Raw genomic sequence first — 21,195 nt, 5'->3', positions numbered from 1 at the left:
CTGAGGGGAAGATACTTGCCAGGTGCGCTCAGTGAGGAAGTAGCAGAATCAATACTTCAAATGTGTATTTAAGGAAGATTAATCTAGCCCTGGGATACAGAATGGGTGTTGGATAGAGGGTGTGGAATGGAGGCAGAGGCCAGAGACGAAGCGATGCAATAGTCTGGTGAGAGAAAATAATACGGGAATGAGGGTAGTGGCAGTGAGGATCAATTAGTGATGTCTGCCATGGGCAGTATGGAGAATGGTGGTATATGTGCTATTTGCCATCTCACATTTAGCTCAACCTCATCTGGATGCTTTCAAAGTGTCCCTCTAGAGAAATTCATTCAAGATCCTACAAATCTGCAGCTGGAGTTGTGAGCATAGAGGGGCCTCACCATACATATACCCTCCAAGAGTTCTGGAAGGGTCTGTCTGACCCAGGTCTAGGCCATCTTGGTACCTGGGGATCACAAAGTATGAGCTGAGGAGTGAGTCGGCCAAAGATGGACACTGGGTGGGGGTCTTGGGAGACACCTGGGCTAGACGGCAGGGCAAAAGTTGACTGAGCACCACGTGGAGGAAAAGACGAGGCTGGGCCTGGGGCCAGCTCTGCCCTGGACCTGCTGTGTGACCTCAGGCCAGCACTACCCTTTAGACTAGTGTTTCCTCCTCTAAATGAAGTGGAACGCCTGTGAACTTTTCAGGTCCTGCACCAGATAAAGTGGCCAGAGATTCATCACCCAATTTATAGTATATGTTTGGGAAGGTCTAAATTTGCTCTGTTCGATATGGTAGCAACTAACTGTGTGTGGCTATTTAGGTTCAAGTGAAATATAATTAAAAAAAATTCAGTTCCTTAATTATACTAGCCACATTGCACTTGCTCATGCTACCTTTATTGGACAGCATGGATGATAGAACATTTCTAATTATCACCAGGTTCTATCAGACAGCACTGATAAATTAACATGTAGGCCCTGTAACATATCCCAGAAATCACCTGGAGGGGGTATTAAAGAGACAGGTGTTTATCCTCCAGAGTTGAAACCTGAGGGAGGTATACTGAGAGGCCCTTGTGATTTTCAAAAGGCAATGAGGTCTTGCTTCAGGACTGCATGGTAATGGCCCAGCTGGGGAGCTAGACAGCCAGAGTTTCACTGCCAGGTCCATCATTTGCTCACAATATGAATGTGAGCGAGTCACTGAACCACTCTGTGCCTCAGTTTCCCCATCTATAAAATGGGGGCTAATTAGGGACCAGATTTCACAGGATGGTGGTCAAGATTAAATGAGATAATTCATATCACATGTTTTGAAGAGTGTCGGGGTGGGGGGAATATCAGTACCCGATAACCTGTACCTGTTATTACAGGCAGCTCTGTGGGGTGATTGCAAGGATTTGTGAGTGTTGGTTAAGACACTTCCAAGCTCTCGGGGAGAGGCCAGCTGGTTAGTGCTGTTGGTATGTGTACCACTGAGGGCACACTGTGTGTAGGGAACCTCCCCTGGAGGTTTTATCTGTGAAACATCACATCCTTATCACAAGGCTGTTGAAGGAAGGAAGAGATCACCTGGCCCACTGTGGGCTCCCCAAAGACCCTCTGCATCAGTGTGACCAAGAGGAACTCTGAAATGAGGGTGGGAGGTGCATGAGGCATCCACGGCTGGAATCAGGAGATGTAGGGTCAGTCCTAGTTCTACCATGTAGGCCATGTGGCCTTGGGGCTGGAGCTGGGGGGTGGGGGGAGGAAAGGACCACTTCCGGAGGTAGGATGGGTATGCGTGGGAGGGGGCACCCTTAGGATAGGCAGACAGTGCCAATACCAGCATCATCTTCACCAACTTTGGTAAACTTGAAAAGTCTCTGCATTCACTCCAGAACCCTAACATCCTTAAAGATCTTGATGGAACCCAAAAAAAGTGATAAGTCAGAGGATCTGGGGCCTGGAACGTGGAGGCCAGTGTCCCCAGCCCCTGATCTGTCCAAATAGAACAGTCTTGCCTGGCCTTTCCCAGGCTTTGGGAGAGAAGACAAGGAGGGGGCTAGAAGATCTCAGGATATGCCTTCCCTTATCCTAGGGTTACTCTTTTCTTAAAACTAGAGTTGATTTACAATGCTGTCCTAATGTCCTGGGGCTATTCTTGCCTCTTCCATAGAACCTAACTCATTCTTTTCCATTTTTGAGAAGAGGAAACTGAGGCCCAGAGAAGTGAAGTGACAGGGCCAGGGAGTGAAAGGTCCAGGTGCCAACATGAGCCCCAATCCATCCTCCTTGGAGGAGGTTTTCCTGGTGCTAGCTTGCTTGCACCTGTCCGGGTTAGGGGCCAGGACACTGAGGTGCCAAGGCCCAGCTCCGGACTCTGGGATGGGGCGGCAAGAGAATGGCAAACATACTGACCTGCTGTTCGTGGCCAAACAACTGGGGGATCAGGGAGGCCTGTCCAAACATCTGCAGGAAAGAGATGGGGAGGGTTATGGGGAGACCGAGGCTGGGGACTGGGTGGGGTCTTCAGGCTCGACTACAAGAGAACTTGGGGCTGGTCTAACCTCCTCCCCAGACTGGCTGGGGCTGAGTTACTAGGAGATTTTGGTTTCCTCCAGGGATAGGAAGCTCACTCCTGGGACTGGGTTTATTAAGTGTTTCTCCTGGGACCATGGATGTCCTGTCTGCTGCCTCTCAGCTGGGCAGGTAGCCTCCCAGGATCTATAGATTAGGGGCAGAACCTGGATGCTTCTCTTCCCTGGTCAGGGCTTACCCAGTCCAGTGCCTGGTGGGAGGGGAGCTTCTCCTGGTAGGAACTGAGGCTCGGAGATACAGACAGAATCAGACATCTCTGATTTTGAGGCTGCATATGTGGCTCAGGTCACTCAAGCTTCACGGGGTGAGGGTTTGGAGGCTCAGAGAACTCTGGGCCAAAAGAGAACTGGGGCTGGGCAGGGGGTAGTGGGAGAGACTGGCTGGGGTCCCCAGCCTGGCTGATTCCATGTACCTTTTTGTGTAGCCAAAGGACAAAAGTGTGATTCCAGTGCCAGGGCCAGGCTGGGGGTGGAGAGGGTGCATGTGAGACAGACAGACAGACCCAGAGAGAAACATGGAGATGAGACACACTGGAGAGAATCAGAGAAAAATGTGAATGAGAACAGAGAAAAACAGAGGGACACAGACAAGACAGCTGAGGGGTGAGAGGACAGACAGGATGGGACAGACAGGGAAGGGCACTGTTCATTCAGCAAACACCTTCATGCTCTGTGCCACCTGCCTGGGACACTGGGGGGGACAAGACAGCAAGGTCCCCGTCTGCCGGGAGCTCCCGGGGGGTGAGACAGACACCAGGTAAATAAGCAAACAGATACAATTCCTGAGAGTGAGAAGTGCTGTTGAGAAAATGAAGCGAGGTAAGGGAACAGGGCCCTGGGGACCCCCTGAGGTGGGAAGTGATGGTGCAGGTCCCTCAGAGGTGACATTTGAGCCAAGACCTGGATCACAGAGAGGAACCAGCTGTGCGAAGAACTGAGAGAAGAGTGCTCCTGGGAGGAACAAGCGCAGGGAGGCTGGGGCAGGAATGAGGGATGTGAGGAGCAAAAGGAGGCCGGTGTGGCAGGAGCAGGGCCGGTGACAGAATATGTCAGAGATCACGTCTGAGAGGGAGGCCAGGCCTCGCGGGTCTGGCTTTCCTGGGGTGAGGCTGGAGCTATGGGAGGGTTCGGAGCAGGTGATGTGATCTGACTTCTGCCTTTTGCTAGCTCCCTCTAGCCGCCGTGAATAGGTTGGAGGTGACAGGCATGGAGGCCAGCACAGCTGTTCAGATGAGACTTGGTGGGGCCTGGAGGATGGGAGGGGCAGAGGGTCCCCCGGCTGGGGTCGGGGGGCTCTACCTCTCCCCGCTTCTGAAGTTGGTTTCTGTGGAGTCTGGGAATGACAGTCCTGAGGGGGGTGGCTGGGGAGAGCTTGGCCAGGCTAGGAATAACAGTGTGGTGGGGATCTGGTGTCCAAAAGTTCAAAGCAGTCCATTAGCCCAGGCAGTGGGGCTGCACACAGTGGGACCTGGGGCCTGTTCCTGCGTAGAGAGGCAGCTGGGTCTGCACCTGACTGTCTCTGCTGCCTCACTGTGCTACCACTGGCAGGTGTCTGCCCTCTCTGGGCTTCGTCCCCCCATTCACACTATGGAGGGAGCCCTTGAGCCTTGCCTGGCTATCTCTTTGCAAATGGTAAAGTACTGTGCACAACACAGTAGGGACTGAGGTCCAGGTCTGGGTCTGACAGCCCATCTCTGCCCAGTTGTGCCTGCTCCTCCCTGTGTGACCCTACCTATCTGGGCCTCAGTTTCCTCATCTGTGAAATGGGGATATGGATAAGGACCCTCTGGGGTGGTGGTGAGGGATCCAGGAGCTGATGGTTGAGAGAATTAACAGTACAGCACAGCGTGCTTACCACTCTTAGTGGCAGAACTGGTCGGGTCCTGGAAGCCCAACTGTCCACCGAGCAGGTGGGGGACATGGAGGTCCAAAGTGGAGAAGCAACTTGCTGGAAGTCACACAGCAAGATGGCAGCACGAACCATCAAGGTAGCTACCCTGTGCTGAGTACATTGTGTTTGGGTTTACACAGTCAGTGACAAGACTGGGGCTCAAAGCCAGGCCTCCAGTCCCACATCCTTAGGGCTTCTGGGTGGACAGCAGTAGTGCGACCCCTCCCTCTGGGCCCACAGCTCAGGCCATCAGTGTCGGGCCCTGGGGCTGCTCTCCAGGCCCTAGACGGTCGGTGGGGAAGAGACACGCACAGACAGCTTCAGGAACAAAGACTGAATAGAAGCACAGGGCAGACATTCAGGGACCACTCAGCAGAGGCTGGACCTGGACGTTGGTCCTTTTCCTGGGTGGGAGTCGGGGCTCTCTCCAGCCCACCGGCCTTCTGGCTGCCCACTGCCCTCACCTGGCTGATGCAGCTGGAGTCATTGAGGCTGTCGCTGACGGGGTTGTAGTCCTCCTCCCAGCTCGGACACTTGGAGGGCAGCAACATGTCCACGGAATCCAGGCGGTCTAGACTCCTGGAGGGGATGGGGAGCAGATGGGGCTCAGTCTCCTCTTTGTTCAGTCTGAAAACTGAGGCCCAGAGGCGGGAAAACCAGCCTAGGTCATCCAGTGGTAGAGGGGAAAATGGAAGTCATTGCCAGCCTGGGTAGTATGAGGGGTGATGAGCAAGGGGGAGACCTCCTAGCTTTTGGAGGCCTTGTGAGTCTCGTGGGTGCAGGCAGCCTTCACCTGTCATGTCCACTGCAGTCACGAGGTGGCAGCACAAGCTCGCTTTTGACTGTTTCAAACCAGAGGCACTCCACACCAGCTCAATTCTACAGCGCCTTCCTCTGCAGGCCTGGGGCAATTCTAGGGGCTAGACAGAGGAGACTAAGGCCCACAAGCCTTGACCTCCAGCCAGGGTTGCCCAAAGGTCATCAGTTTTGACACAATGTCCAGGTAGCCTCCTCCAGGCTCCTGAAGACTCATCACTTTTCCCCCACAGTCTTGGTGTTTCAGTCTTTCTCAGAACTATCTGACCACGGGCCTCCTCTGCTCTTCTGCTTTCAAAATAAGGTCCAAGCTGCCAACAGCTCAGCTCTTGATATAGACAAACTTGGATTGGGACCCAGGCTCTTCCTGGGGTGACCTTGGGTAAGTTGTCACCCCATAAGTCTCAGTTTCCTTACCTTTAAGTGGGGGTGTCACCATGCTTGTCTGCTCGGGCTGTGGGGAGGTTTCAGAGATGCAGATTAAAGGGCACTTGGGCAGGCATAGAGCCCAGAGAGCAGCAAGTGCTAACAGATGGCCCCCATTACTGTTACTACAGGCATACTCCTTTTATTGCAATTCCCCTACTGTGCTTTGCAGAATTTTTCTTTTTTTTTTTTACAAATTGAAGGTTTGTGGCAACCCTGAGTTGTCAGGTGATGCTTAGCATTTTTCAGTAATAAAGCATTTTAAAATTAAGGTATGTACCTTTTAAAAGACATAATGCTATGGCACACTTAATAGACTAGAATGTAAACATAGCTTTTGCATGCACTGGGAAACAAAAAAATTCATGTGACTCACTTTATTGCGATATTCTCTGTATCACCGTGGTTTGAATTAGGCCTGTACTACTATTATCAATTCTCTCTCATTCAAGGCCTGCACCCTGGTCCTGCCCACCTTTCCCACCTCCACGCCCACAGATCATTTAAGAATTATAGGAGGTCAGGACCAGAAGGGATCTTAGAGATCATCCAGCTCAGCCCCCTTTACTTAAAGCTAGGGAAAAAGGCTCAGAGAGGGTGAGACCTAGAAACAGCCCATGGTGTCCTGAATTCCCACCTGCAGGCCATCCCCTGCCTTCTGTCCTGGCCAAGGAGACTCCCTGCCTCAGTGCTCCTGTCACCTCCTCTGCTCTCTTCCCACGGCTGTAGTCCTCCCAGCCTACCTTCTCCGTGAAGCCTTGGCTGTTGCCCCCAGGAACTGAAGAACTAGCACTAACCTTGTTTCCTTTAACTCTTCCAAGTCTTTTGTCTGCTTCTGACTTGTATCTCTTCTTCAGTGGGTTCTGAATCACCTGCACCAACTTTCACCTGTTTTCTACTCATTCTCTTCTGTTCTAATCCCCACGGTGACTTCTGCACGTGCAAGCTCACTCTCTATCTAACATGTTAATTATTGCTTTCTGTATGAGTGCATTTCATTCTTCACACTTTCACTAACTCTTCCAAGCCTTAAAACAATAGGTTTGGGCCCCATTCCAGGAATTCCAGGCGAGGTAATGGACAAGTGAAGGCTGTGTATCTCCCCCTTTGACTTCTGGATTCTCCCTAATCCCCCAAAGGGCAGGGTTCTTCTAGCCAGGAGAAGAGGGCCCCCTGGGGCAGTTCCCCTGTGGGACTGGAAACCACCTGGGGGTATGGCTCCTCTGGGCAGGCTCCTCCTGGGCCAGTCTCTCTAGAGAGACTCCCCTTACACTTTATCTGAGCATAAGGCTCACCTGTCGCCAGGACTTAACTGGGCGGGGGGCGGTGCGGCGGGTAGTGGGGTAGTTCACCAAATGGTGGGGCTTTTTGGAGTCAACTCACCTAAGGAGGAAGATCTCAGGAGGGGGTCTAAACCTGAAGGAGGGTTCATCTAGGGGACCTGAAGCTGGAGGGCAGGATTCATCTGTGGGGCTGCGCTTTTCCAGCAGCCGGCGGCCGAAGAAGAGGAAGGCGAGGTTATCAGGGGTGTGGAGTACCTGTGAGGGGCTCACCTGGAAGGCGAGGCTTGGAGCCGGGTTGCAAGCAGGTAACGAGGCTTTCCCAGAGGCTAGCTCACAAGTGGGCGGGGCCCAGCGGGGGCGGGGATAGCCTGGGGGCGTGGCTCACTTTAAGGGCGTGGTCCTTTTAGGGATCTGAACTCAGTGTGGCCAAGGCTTCAGGTGCGGGGCTCCCAGGGACGGGGACCGGGCTGGCTTGTGGGCGCGACTCTAGGGGCCGGGGCTGTGCGCTCACCTGCGGGGATTGCTCTGCTCTCCCAGAGACTGCTGAGTGGCCCTCAGGTAGCTCTGGCGCCGCGCCGCCGTCTTGGGGGAGGGCTTGGGGCTGCCGCCGGACTCGTCACTGTCCTCGTCGCCCATGGCTTTGATGTAGCTGCCGCTGCGCATTCGCCGGCACGGGATGGGGCCCTCGGCCGTGGCGTCTGCCTCGCGCGGGGACAACAGCGAGGTGGTCCACTCGCCGCCGCCGCCGGGCACCTGGGGATGGACCGCTTTCAGCGAAGGTGGCTCGGGGGTTGCGGGTGGGCAGCGCACACCCCCAGAGCGCCACCGGCCACCCACGATCGGACTCATCACCTGGGGAATGAACTGCGGGATAGAACCCCCATCCCCAAGACCGTAAAGCTCCCTCGCTCTCCCATCCTGGAGAATTCGGCCTTACCGTCGAAGGACATCCTGGGAAGTTTCACTATGTGGCCTTCCCCCACCTTAGGTTTCCCCCACCCCACCCAGGCTGGGTGCCCCAGCAAAACCACCCAGACAGAATGTTCACAATGGCTTCCACCCCAGCTACAGTGGTGAGCACCCCGTTACCTTCCTATCACTTCCCCCACAAACTCAGTGGATGGCTCATGATCTCACTACACAGATGAGAGCCGCAGGCCTGAATGAGGTCCCCAGACCTTGGGGCGGGAGAGGACAAGCCAGAGGACCTCACCTGCAGGATGGGGATGAGGAATCGGGCCAACCAATATTCCTCACCCCATAGGTGGGTGAACTGAGGTACTAAGAGCAGAGGGTTTTCCTGGGTTGGGCAGCCATGTGGTGAGATGGAAAAAGGGCTCAGTGTTCCCATCTGAACCCCAGGGACCCCATCAGTGGAAGGGAGCTGTGATAAGGGCAAGTGAGGTTGCGGCTATGAGGGCAGCCCTGACCCCAGTGGTCACAATGGCAAACCAACTGAGGGACCTCTCCTGCCCTCTGAGGCCAGGATCCGCCGGCTGCTCCAGGCAGCACATAGAGTCTGCGCCCTCGTTCATCTGATACCCACTGACCTGTCCACGACAGTGGATGGTCACCGTGTGATGGAGTACGCCTGTACCTCAGCCCCAGCACAGGGTGAACACATCATGCCATGTACACTCACCTCAGACAGCAGGCATAACCCCCACTCCCATCTCCCCAAGGACACACCCAGCCACTTCAAGGTGTGTCCACCCCTCAGTGAGTACATGATGTGAACACAGAGCTTACATGCCTTCTCACGCGCACACTAGCCAACAGTGCACCTTGGACCCACCTCAACTTGCCCCCACTTCACTGTGTCTTCAACACACACAGAGCACACACTCTCACTGGGTCTATACGTCACCGTGGACACCCAGGCACACGTGTTTCTCAGTGCACACAGCACACCGATTCTTGCCCACACCCACAAATGCACACATTCCCCAAATCACCATGCCTGCAGAGTCCACATTCTTCTTGGTCCCTGCATTGCTGGTGGCTGATTCCTGGCTGAGGGAAGGTCCCTGCCTGGGCCCAGGTCCCCCCTGCAGACTTCTCATTAACGCCTTCTCCCCAGCTGATTGTTCTGCACATTCCACCCCAAACCATTGGCTAGTCCACCCTCTCTTCCTCCACCCGTCCCTTGGGAAGGTGGCTTGGTATACCCCTGCTCAACACCTGTTGCTTCCCCAGCTCTTACCCACCTAATTCCTGTGGAGCAAGCAGTTGGCAACACCCCAGCGCCTGCAGGGCCACTTTTTCATGGTGTTTCTGAAGCATTTTCACATGATCAGACTAAACTACATCATCTAAGAGGGAGCTAGGTTGCACGCCACCCTCTCCTATATTTCTAAACTAAGGAAGGTAGACTGAGAGCCACAAAAGCCTTAAATATATAAAATATCACCTAGATTTCATTTCCTTCCTTTGGAAAAACAAAAAGAGTCTTTCCCCTCCATAGTCTCACTGACTTTGGAAATTTATATAGCATGACAAGAATGCAGGGATCTGTCAGACTTTGATGTTCATCTGGTTCAAAATGCATCTAATGTGTTCCCAAGGGCTGGCCAGGCCTGTGCTGACCTGCCCTCTGGGATGAGGCACACGCTACCTACTGAAGTAGCCCCTCCCATCTAGTGAACAGAGAATCTACTTCCTGTCATTCTCACCCACAGCTTGGCCTGTGGCGCTGGGAGCCACCCAGTTCACAGCCACTCACCCTGCCCTTGAGAGGCCCAGTGCATGTGTAGCAGCAGAGACGTCTCTGAGCCTTCTGCCACTTTTCAGCAGTGGGACCTTGATGCATAATAAGTGCCTCAATAAACTCTAGTGTCAAAGAAAAAAGCTAGTCCTCCAAAAGGACTTAGGGCCTCTGGGCTCCTGCAGCTCCCTGCTCATCTTCATCACATTCTGCTCTTCCTGAGAGGACTGTCTGTTCGTTTGTCTTTTTCTCCAGCGTGCATGCTCAGTTGCTCAGTCATGTCTGACTCTTGTGACCCTATGGACTGTAGCCTGCCAGGCTACTCTGTCCATGGGTTGCTATTTCCTCCTCCAGGGGATCTTCCTGACCCAGAGAGCGAACCCACATCTCCTGCATCTCCTGCACTGGCAGGCAAATTCTTTACCGCTGAGCCATCTGGGAAGCCCCTTTTTTCCTCCTAGCATCCTGATAATCGGGAATAGGTCTTGTTTATTTTTTGATCTCTTCACTTAAGTGCTCATCTGCTCATCTACCCCTCTCTCCTCTCATGTTTCTTGAGCACTTCCTCTATGACAGACTCTGTCTTGGGCCTTGGGGACACAGAATGGCACCAGATATGGTCCCTGTCCTCAAGGAGCCCCCAGTCTGGTGGCAGTACCAGGTAGGAGGTTGGCACCAGAATGCCATGCAATTGGTTCTCGGAGGGGATAGATGGCACAGCTTTCAGATTTTTCTTCTCAAGCACAGGGAGATGTGGGCTTCCCTGGTGGTTCTGTGGTTAGGAGTCCGCCTGCCAACGCAGGGGACGAAGGTTTCATCCCTGGTCCAGAAAGATCCCACATGCCATGGAGCAACTAAAGCCCAGATGCCACAACTACTGAAGCCCGTGTCCTAGAGCCCATGATCTGCAACAAGGGAAACCATCGCAATGAGAAGCCCATGCACCAAATGAAGAGTAGCCCCTGCTCGCTGCAACTAGAGTAAGCCCATGTGTAGCCATGAAAACCCAGCACAGCCAAAAATAAAAATAAATAAATCTAGTCCCTATTCAGGGCTGGCCTCAGAAGGGTCTTAATCAATGGCTCTTGAGCACATGACCAATGGAAAGAATCTTCTTATTAGCAAGATACCACCCATCACCCAATTCCTAGGTGAGTAAACAGAGGCCTGAGTGAAACATCTTTCCAAGTCAACCTGTGGTACAGCTGAGTCTCAAATTGGTGCCTTCCCCACAAGCCCTCACCGCACCCCCGACCTTGGCAGGGACCCACCTGCAGGTAATGGTAGGCGAGACCCTGGTGGCACGACTTGGACTTTAGCAGGCTCTTATCCAAGGTGGCCGAGGTCTTCTGGCAGACCTCGTGGGCGTGGCTGAGGGTCAGAGTGGACCAGGAGCCCCGCTTGACATAGTTGGTGTCGGTGCCTACCCCAAGGCTGGGGCAGGTGGCCGGGGGTGCGGGCGGGGGTGGCGGGGCGGTCAGCTCGGTGGTGTTGTTCTTGGCGGCTTTGAGCATATGCCCGCTGATGGTGTTGTAGGCGTGCATGAAATAGCGGGGCTGGCTGCGTTCCGCCTGGCGGCCGAGCGTCATCAGTCCCGAGGCCGGGCCGCTGCTGCGGAAAGCGCCACCTTCGCCATCCAAGTTGTCATCGGAGCTCCACCAGCCCGAGATGTTGGAGCGGCTGCGCCGCTTGGGTTCCCCGGCCTTGGCCCGCTCCTTGCTCTTGGCCCTCCGGCCCTTGCCGTCCTCCAGGCCACCTTTCTTGCCACCATTGCCACCGACCTTGCCTGCCGTGCCCTCCAGGGAGGGCGCCTTGGTGAAGAAGAGCCGTTGGACAGAATGGACCAGGTGGCGAATGCGGCCAGGACTCTCGCCCCGGGCCTTGGCCTCCCCACGAGGGAACTGGAGCGTGCTAAAACCATCGCGATGGATGGGCAGCTGCTTCTCAAACTGGTCCAGTAGGTTGGCAGGCAGCCGATTGATCTTGGTGGCCTGGGCGTGGCTGGGGAAGGGGCTCTCCTCTGGCACCTCGAAGTGGGAGTTGTAGTGGATTCGGGGGAAGGTGCTGCTCGGCGGTGGCAGCTGGTTGTTGAGCGGGAAGAGGCCATCCCCTGGCAGGGCATTCTGCCCGGGGAAGCGGGCCTCGCGGGCAAAGGCCTCCGTGGGCGATAGCAGGTAGGGGTTGCGGTCAGGCCCGGTGAACAGGGGCTCGTGTGGTGGGTCCAGGCTGTCAGAGAGGTGGCGGGGGCGGCTGTCACCGAGGCCTTTCATGATCCCGGCCCTCGGGGCAGGGGCCGTCGCCCTAGCAGGGCGCCCGGGTCGCCTCTCCCGGGCAGCAGCTGACCTGGGGAGAGAATATAGACAGGCGTCAGCTGGATTCAGAGGGGAAGGCTAGCCTAGACCCCCCACAGATCTCAAGGGTGGGAGGATTTCTGAAGACTCCTGGCCTGCCCTTAGCATTGTGCATTGAGATCAAGAGTAAAATGGACAATGAAAACCCAGCACAGTCAAAAAACATTATATATATATTCTTCATTGACAAGCTTATTCTAAAATTTATATGGAAACACAACTAATTTTTTAAAGTTCATTTATATCATTTTTTTTATTCCAAATACAAATGATAGCATTAAAAAAAAAAAGGGTAAAATGGAGACCCACTCACCATATATGTAAATAAAAGCAACAGTTCAGGCTAGCAAACTGTTAAAATATATTCTGCTTTCCTACCTTGATGAATATATTTTCACAATAAACTGGAAAGCCAGGTTCAAACTCAGACTTCTTGTATGTGTTAGTCACTCAGTCGTGTCTGACTCTTTGTGACCCCATGGGCTGTAGCCTGCCAGGCTCCTCTGTCCATGGAATTTTCCAGGCAAGAATACTGGAGTGGGTAGCCATTCCCTTCTCCATGGGGTCTTCCTGACCCAGGGATCAAACCCAGGTCTCCTGCATTGCAAGCAGATTCTTTAGCACTGAGCCACCAGGGTCTCCTCCAGATTCCAAGGCCGCATGACTGTTCCTCACTGCAAGGAGCCCCATACACGCATGCTCACTCCACATGCCCCCCAAATAGCCACCTCTCATCCTTAGGGCTGGTCCCACTGACAGTGTAGACCACCATGAGAAGATCTGTGCTGGTCCTGGAAGCAGGCCTGCCACACTTGGACTTGGCCATTTTCATGACCAATGGTGCCTCAAGCCTTTCTAAGCCTGAGACTTGTGCAGAGTCCACCAGCTGGAATTCTCCCTGTTCTCTGCCAGAGCCTCTCCTTGCCTCTAGAAGCCTAAGGGAGCCCACTCCTGAAGTTCAGAGCACTTTAATGAAGGTCCTTGTGATTGAAGAGCCCCTCCCCCACCGCCCCCCACCAGGGAGCATCTCTGCTTCTACCAGGCGACTTGTCAGAGCCTTTACCCCCAGCCTGGAGAGGAACTCTGCTGATTAGCATCTTTATCTTCATTACAGCAACCACATGAGGTGAAGGACCATTATCCCCATTTTACAAATGGGGAAACTGAGGCTGGGAGAAGCAATTCTAGCCAAAGTGAAGTAAGTAACTCAGACTTCAGCCACCCCATCAGTATCCCAGACAGTCAAGTATCCTCCTCCACTCCAGTCAGCAGCAGCTCCCTCTGGGCAAACCTCTTCTTGAAGACAGTTTCAGGCAAACGCAAAACCACCCCCAGATCCCTCTTGCTCTTGACCAAGCTTCCTTACAGCCCCTCAGGGCTGCAGTGTCCCTGGGCTCACTTGTGTCCCAAGTGACTCCTTGGCTTTCCAGCTGGAGAACTGTGTGTGTAGCAATCTGTCCTCGGTGCCCACTCAAGTAAGGCCAATGATACTGAAAACTCAGAAGAGTCTGCAAACACAGTCTGCTTGCTCGCTGGCTCAGCAGGGGCCTGACTCCCTCAAAATACCAGAGGCGGAGCGGGCTGGCCACCAGGAGCAGAAGACAGCTGCAGTCCTGCCTCAGAAATGCACACTATACTCGTCCTCTCAGCCCCGAGCACTTCTCTCCCGACCTTTCTTATCTTTCCCCTAACAACAGTTCCCACTGTGTCTGGAAAATGATTCAGACTCCCTTCCTGTGGTCTAGGTGGAATCAGCCCTATGCCAGAACCCCAGGGGTAGACACGTGACCCAGCCTGGCCAATCAGAGTCCTGCATCCCCGAGTACTGATTGGCTCTGAGATAGAAACAGGATCCTTGTTAGCCAGTGAGAGTCAGCCCTGGGATTATGGCTGAACTCTTGGAAAAGAGGCATCCTCAGGCTGCTATCTGAGTGTCAGCCTGCAGTCCTTTGTCAAGATCTTGCCTGACATCTTAGATATGAGAGTTAAGAGCGTTTTTGCTTATGTCTGAGTTGAGTTTCTGTGTCTTTCAAAAAGAGCCTGTTACTGAATTCATGTCCAATTGGTCCCTACGGCAGTGGCTGTGGGTACCCCACCCATATCTCCTGTGGCCTCATCACTGTGATGCCCAGCAGGCTGACTTCCAGCTGTCAGCGCCTGCATCCCTGCTGGAGGGAGCGGGGGCTTCCTCTAGCAGCTGGAGTGCGCTCTGCTCACATGTGGCTGGCAGGAACTGTGGGAGAATTAACAACCCCCTCTCCACCGCGCCTTCTGGCTGCAGCTCTCAGCCACTGACTCTAGGTGGTTGGTGTATATATACCCTGACTCTTTCCCCCTTGGGTGGGACAACAGAGGTGTGGGCTCTACAGTCCTCAGTGAGAGTGAGCTCTGGTTGGGCGGTCACTTGCTTGATAATGCCCTCTTCATTGGCTACCTCTCTTCCCCACTTTACCTCCCCGCCTCCCACACTGTGCCACCTATTCCCAAATAAAGTACTTGCACCTGAATCCTTATCTTGGTCATGCTTCTGAGGAACCCCAACTGTGATAGCCCCAGGGACTCCACCTCAGTTATATTTTCGGATGCCATCCCCTCTCTGTATTGTCTGTCTATGTCACTCCCACCGCTCAACTGGAAAATCATACCAGCTTCCTCCCTGGTCTCTCTACATTTACTCTTAACCCCTGCAATCCAGGCTGCAAACTACAACTGGAATGATACTTCTAATCTGCCAAAGCAGTAGCGTCCTTCCACTTCAGTGGTTCCCCGAAGCTCTTTTACTTTTTAAAAAAAGATTTTTGTTGTTAAATTTATTTATTTATTGACTTGGCTGCATCAGGTCTTAGTCGCAATGCACAGGATCTTCACTGTGTCACAGGGGATCTTATATTGTGGCACATGGACCTTCTAGTTGGGGCTCAGTAGCCTCACGGCATGTGGGATCTTAGTTCCCCAACCAAGGATCGAACCCACATCCCCTGTATTGCAAGGTGGATTCTTAACCGCTGGACCACCAGGGAAGTCCCATCCCCATGGCTCTTGGCCGGGTGTTCAAGGCCATTGAGGAGAGCTAGTCTCTGCAGACCGCCAACGCTAGGCTCCAGCCACGTGGCATGCTGGAGCTAAAGCAACTGTGAGACAGAGTGTCAGCCCGGGAAAGGGACAGCATAAGGCCTCGTGGCAAGGTCACTCCAGTCTGGAACCCAAGGCTCTTCACTCATAACCCCACTGGTCTTCCTGCCCTAGAGGTCTGCAAAGGAAGAGGACTGTGTTGGGGCTAGATCGCCAGCTAAGGAGTAGAGGGTGAGGAGGTGCGTCAGTGAAGAGTGGAGGGCTAGAAGGCCCAGCATGCTGTAGTTTCTACCAGCTTTTCCAGCCTCAGTCCCACCTCAGAACTGAGGCACACCCATCTCCAGTGGCCAAGGGTACTGGCTGTTGATAGTTCATGGCCAGGTGCCTGTTAGGACTTGCTCTCCGCCAGAGGGCGATGCCTCAGTCAAGGTCACGCTTCTTCCCAGGAGCAGCCTGTGTCTAGTCACTGATGGGTGTACAGAACCAAGGTCTGGCCTTCCTGCCCCATTCAGAACAAATGGGCCATCCCAGCTCCAGAGCTTCCCCTTTGGATTAGCCGAGGCCTTTGTTGTAACTGCATCTCCACCTAACTACTCACACTGCCCCATCCGCTGCCCCTCAGCTGTCACAGGTGTTCTCAAGAGACTTCCCAGGAAAACTTCAGAGTCTTTTTCCTGGGGAATCTGACCCAAAGCCAGGGTGTAACTGGGTTCTACTTTCTCTTTTTACTGTGGGTCATTTGGTGATCTAATTATTCCTCCTAAGCCTCAGTCTCCTCTTCTATAACATGGGTATGAGGATCTTCACTTTTCAAGACTGTGATGAAGATTAATTATGATGTCAGATAGAAAGCCTCTAGGCACTTGATAAATATCCGTAGTGCTCTGGTCCCCACCTCACTGTGCTTCTTGGGGGCAGGCCAAGGCATCCAGTGTAGGAGGCCACATAGCTTAGTGGAAAATGCAGGCAATTGCACCCAGATTCAAATCCTGGCTCTGCTCTGTACTTGCTGTGACCTTGGATGGGTACCTCTCAGTTTCCACCTCTAGGCATTAGATAGAGGGTTTGCTGAGGGTGGTCTGACCACATGGATCTGCCCTGAGCTCTCTTGGTCAGGATTCTTGGAACACTGGGTGCCAACCTCTCAGTCACCCAGCACCCAGGGGTGGCAGGAGCCTCACCTTGGGGAAGTCTTAAAATAGGCAGGCCTCGGCCTTGCAGGGGAAGCAGCTGGCTGCCTTTGTCTCTGAGCTATACTTAGGCCCATCCGGGTGCCCATAATTACCTCTCATTAATATAAGCCTCATTGCGCTCCTGGAAACATGGAGGAACCAGCAGAGCTGCTGCCTCCCCGAGAGCCCTCCCTGCTCTGTGGCGCCTCTGTGTTTGCAGCCGCCACCCCCATCTGCACAGAGTGGGGCCTCCCTGCTCTATCCCAGCTCACCCTGGAGCCAGAGTTGGCCAAAGAGCATAGGAGAGTTAATGAGGGACAAGGCCAAGAACAGAGCCCAGAATGGCCCTTCCTGAAGCAAAACTCACCTGATTGAGCCATTTCCCTAATCTAGAACTTTCTCTGGATCCTCTTCCCTCCTCAGTCCAAACTCCTTGGTGTAGCAATCAAGAAAGACCCCTGCTGGGCTTCCCTGGCAGTCCAGTGGTTAAGAAACTGCACTTCCATTGCAGGGGGCATAGGTTCAATCCCTGGTTGGGGGACTAGGATCCATATGCCACGTGATGTGACCATAGGGGAAAGAATTAAAAAGGCTCTTCATGATCTAACCCTAAACCTCTTTTCCAACATTTCTCATCTCCCTTTTCACAGTCCCTCCCTTTAAGCAGCCCAGATTCCTTACTATTTCCTATCTACTTCTTTGAATTTGGTGCTACCTGAAACGCTGGTTTTGTCTATGGTTGCATTAACAGAGAAAGAGTCTAAATGAAGGAAGAGGGTAGTTCTGTTCAGCACTGAGTCCTATTGTTACGAGAGAGACAGACAGAATGGGACACGGGAGAGTGAGTTGAGTGACGGAAGACTGAAAATGGTGTGGATGATGGCTGGATATTCTGGGGATGTTCATGGAAGTCCATGGAGGATGCAGCCACTGCGTTCAGCCTCTGAAGGACTGATGTGGCCATAGGTGATGGCCACAAGGGGAAGGATGGGCTCCATGGGGCCTCCAGTGCCTCGGTGTGGCCTGGGATGGGGTGGAGGCAGAGGGAGGCAGGCTGTGTTATGCTGTGACTTCATCTCTGGGTACCCCTCCTGTTCTCCTCCCACATCTCCTGCTCTATCTCTGGCTGGCTTCCCCTCTTCTGACCTCTAAATGCTAGAGGAACTGCTCCCTGCTTCTCTCTACACTCCCTCTCCTGCTGATCTCATCCAAACTTGTGGCTTTAAACACCACCTATATCTGACAACTCCTAAATTTACATCTTCCATCCAATCTCTGTCTGACACCAGACTCACATCTCTAACTGCCTCCTTGACATCTTGCCCTGGAGGTCCAAAATCGAATGTCTGATCTCCCACCTACCCTGACCCATTCCTCTGACAGTCCGCTCCAATTCAGCTCATGACAACTCCATCCTCCTGCTTGCTCAGGTCAGAAACCTTGGAACCATCCTTGACTCATCTTTTTTTTACCACCTCCTCCCAACCCCAATCCCATTCAACAGCAAATCCTTCAAAATCCCACCACTTCTCCCCGCCTCTACTGCCCTACCCATATCCAGGCCCCTATCAGATCTCACCCAGAGGATTTAAACTCCCATTGCCCTTAAACTCAAAGATCATCTCTTTACTATTCTTTAAAAAAAAATTATTTATTTGGCTGCATCAGGTCTTAGTTGAGGCATGTGGGCTGTTCATTGCAGCACGCAGGCTTCTTTAAGTTGTGGCATGTGAGCTGACTTGCCCCAGGGCATGTGGAATCTTAGTTCCCTGACCAGGGATCAAACCCGCATTCCCTGCATTGGAAGATGGATTCTTAACCACTAGACCACCAGGGAAGTCCACTTTTCACTTTTCTTACTTTTTCTTGCTTTCCTGGCCTCATTCCCTGCCCTTCCTCCCTTGGACCTCCATTCTGTTATTGGACACAAATCATTAACTGCCCCATCTTGCGGCTTTTGCCCTTACCAGTGCCTGAAATGCTCTGTCCCCCTCTGACCACGTGACTCCTCCTTCACTTCATCCAGATTTCAGCGCACAGGCTGCCTCCACAGACAGGCCAGACCTGACTACCATCCAAAGCAGTCCCTTACCTGCCAGCCCTTCCTTCTGTATCACCCAGACTTATGTTCCATGGAGCCTGAGATATCAGGGAGAGGGTCTGTCTTTGTCACTCTCGTGTCACTTGCACCCAGCACAGCACCGGGACTCAGCGGAGACTCACCAAGCTTTTGCTAACTGAAAGAGCGGCACAAGGTCTTGGGGGAGGCTCAGAAGCGATGAAGAAAGTGAGGCAGCTACAGGGTGGTGAGCTTTTAGCTCCAGCTCATCAAAGCGATCCTTTCTTGAATGCTTTCTGGGTAGCAGGATAGCCCATTTGTGAGCTCATTTAATCCTCAGTGCAGCTCTTCTTGGTGGGCATAATGAACCCTCTGTGGTAGGGAGCCTCCAACATACACTCCAGTGGTCCCACCTCCTGCTATTCACGTTCGTGTGTACAGCCCACCCCAACCCAAACAGGGTTGACGGTGTAACCGACAAGATATTGTGGAAATGACCGAGCATAACCTCTGAGGTAGGTCAGAATAGACATTGCAGCTTCTTTCTTGCTCTCTTGGACCACTGGCCCCGGGGGGCGGTCAGCCGCCATGTTGTGGGGACACTCAAGCAGCCCTAAGGAAAGGTCTGTGTGGGGAGGAACTAAGGCAGCCTGCCGACAGCCAGCTCTCATTTACCAGCCACGTGAGTGGCTGCAGATCCTCCAGCCCAGTTATGACTGCAGATAGCTGCAGCCCTGGGGAACACCTAGACTGCAACCCCATGAGATACCGTGGGCCAGAACCATCCACTGAGGCTGCTCCTGACTCTCAGATACTGAGTGGGATATAATACATTTCATTTGTTTGTTTCAATATTTATTTGGCTGCACCAGGTCTTAGTTGCAGCATTCGGGATCTTTAGTTGTGGCATGGGAACACTTAGTTGTGGCATGTGGGATCTAGTTCCCTGATGAAGGATCGAACTTGCCTCCCCTGTATTGGGAGCACAGAGTCTTGGCCACTGGACCACCAGGGAAGTCCCTACATGTTGGTTGCTTTTAAAGCCACTGCCAGGTTTTGATATCATTTTTTTTTTACACAGAAATAGGTGACTAATATTAATACATCCATGTTTGCAAAGAACTCAGATGGCTTAAGTCACACACTCTAGACCCCACAGCTGGTAGGGGTCGGAGTCTGGTGCAAATCAGTCCAACTCCTGAGCCCACATTCCAGGCTGAGGCTCCAGGATCCTCCCCATCTATGAAGAATCTGTTATCCGATGGTTTCAAGGTCAGGATTATCTCCAGCCTAAGTCTGTGTCCATAGCAACTGTTTAGAAAGCATGACATTCAATCAGCTGGTTGTTTGGTCAACAATAGCCGGCAATGGCTCCAGCAAGTTCCCCTGGATGGGGCTGCTCAGGATACGTGGCTGACCCTGTCCCCCACTTAGGTCCCCTCCTCTGCTCAAAGCCGAATTCCTGTGCCTCCCATCCTGGTGGTGAACTCTGGACTCAGGGCCTGGGATGTGGGTGTTGAGCTCCTCTGAGAAGGGGCACAGATTTGGAGTTGAGGGGCTCTGTGGGGACAGGACTGCTAACGAGGCCTCTCTGAGACTGTAACCCATTTAAATCGCCTGTTCTCAGCAGGAGCTTCAGAGGTTACTGGCACACTCCCCACTTGGCACCCAACTTTGTGTGGCAGACACAGAAAAGGTAGAAGGAAATAAACCTAGAGCCTCAGAACAAAGGGACTACAGGGGCAGAATTACAACAGAGTCATCCTTTCAAAAATCCCAAATAGATCAGAAATGCTTCATCCAGTTCCCTTTAAAGTCTCCCCTCACCCTCGGGCAAAACCCCATCCCTGGATTTCCCTGATGGTCCAGTGGTTAGGAATTCACCTTCCAATTCAGGGGACATGGGTTTGACCCTGGTCTGGAAAGATTCTACAAGCCACGGGCAGCTAAACCTGTGCACCCCACCTAGAGAGTCAATGTGCTGCCATGAAAGATCCCGTGTGTTGCAACTAAGACCAGACATAGCCCTCCCAAAAGACCAACGACCCCCAAAACAACCCATCTTCCTCATCCTGACTCAGCCACATTGGCCCCCTCATTCAGTGTTTCTCCAGCACCCCAAACTCTTTCCTGCCACAGGGCCTTTACACATGCTGTTCCCTCTGACTGGACATTTTTCCTTCCAACTCTTCACACACCAGCTATTTCTGTTGATTTGAATCTCTGCACAAGTGTCACCTCTGCAGAGGCCTTCCCTGACCCCTGTGTCCAAGATAGTTCCTCCATCCCACCCTCCTCTCCCTTGACCTTCTTCTTGATTTCCTTCAAAGCACTCGTCAGGGTTTCCAGCTATCTTGCTTGATTCCCTGAGTACTTGATTAATATCTGCCTCTCCAGTCTCTGTGGGCTCTGAGAGGGGAGGAGGCGGGGTCCATGCTATTTCATTTTCAGCTGTATCCCTGGCACTAAGGACAGAGTCATCACATAGTAGGTGTACAATACTCAGTTGTTAAATGAGGTAGTTGGACAGACAGAGCCCCAGAGGGAGGGTAGCTGGAAAGAGCTGGAGCTGCCCAGTGGGCGAGAAGGGAGTTGATTATTGGCTTAACTCACTCCCCTTTCCTGCTACTTCTCCTTGCCTGTGTCCCACACAGGCTGGGCTGCTTCTATTCCCTAGAACCTTTCTGAAAAACGCTGTTCCTAACCTTCCCTATTTAACATCCTTGAAGCTCCAAAGAGATACCTCCTCTACCAGGAAGTCCTCTCTGACCTTACAGCTGGAAAAGGATGGCCTCCTCTGGGTTCCCCGGTGATGGGAGCCACCACCCTAAGGAATCGTAGGCAGTCCTGAGAGTTCC

The 21,195-nt window shown here is 53.0% G+C and overlaps 1 protein-coding gene across 1 annotated transcript in view; it reads right to left on the bottom strand.

The window, feature by feature from the left end:
* DLGAP4 (DLG associated protein 4) overlaps positions 1 to 11,968 on the bottom strand; it is an 85,568-nt gene extending 73,600 nt beyond the window's left edge. Inside the window, exons 1-3 of the mRNA XM_065921938.1 lie at positions 10,955 to 11,968; positions 7,491 to 7,732; positions 4,919 to 5,033 (exon numbers count right to left, since the gene is read on the bottom strand). Of these exons, the coding sequence (XP_065778010.1) occupies positions 4,919 to 5,033; positions 7,491 to 7,732; positions 10,955 to 11,953 (1,356 nt within the window). The 5' untranslated portion in view covers positions 11,954 to 11,968. The remainder of the gene's footprint in view (positions 1 to 4,918; positions 5,034 to 7,490; positions 7,733 to 10,954) is intronic.
* Positions 11,969 to 21,195: the final 9,227 nt, after the last annotated feature.

The sequence above is a fragment of the Muntiacus reevesi genome, chromosome 2, assembly GCF_963930625.1.
Source record: "Muntiacus reevesi chromosome 2, mMunRee1.1, whole genome shotgun sequence".
Lineage (NCBI taxonomy): Eukaryota > Metazoa > Chordata > Mammalia > Artiodactyla > Cervidae > Muntiacus > Muntiacus reevesi.
The sequence above is the reverse complement of the archived record's forward strand: the minus strand, read 5'-3'. Positions and strand labels throughout refer to the sequence as shown.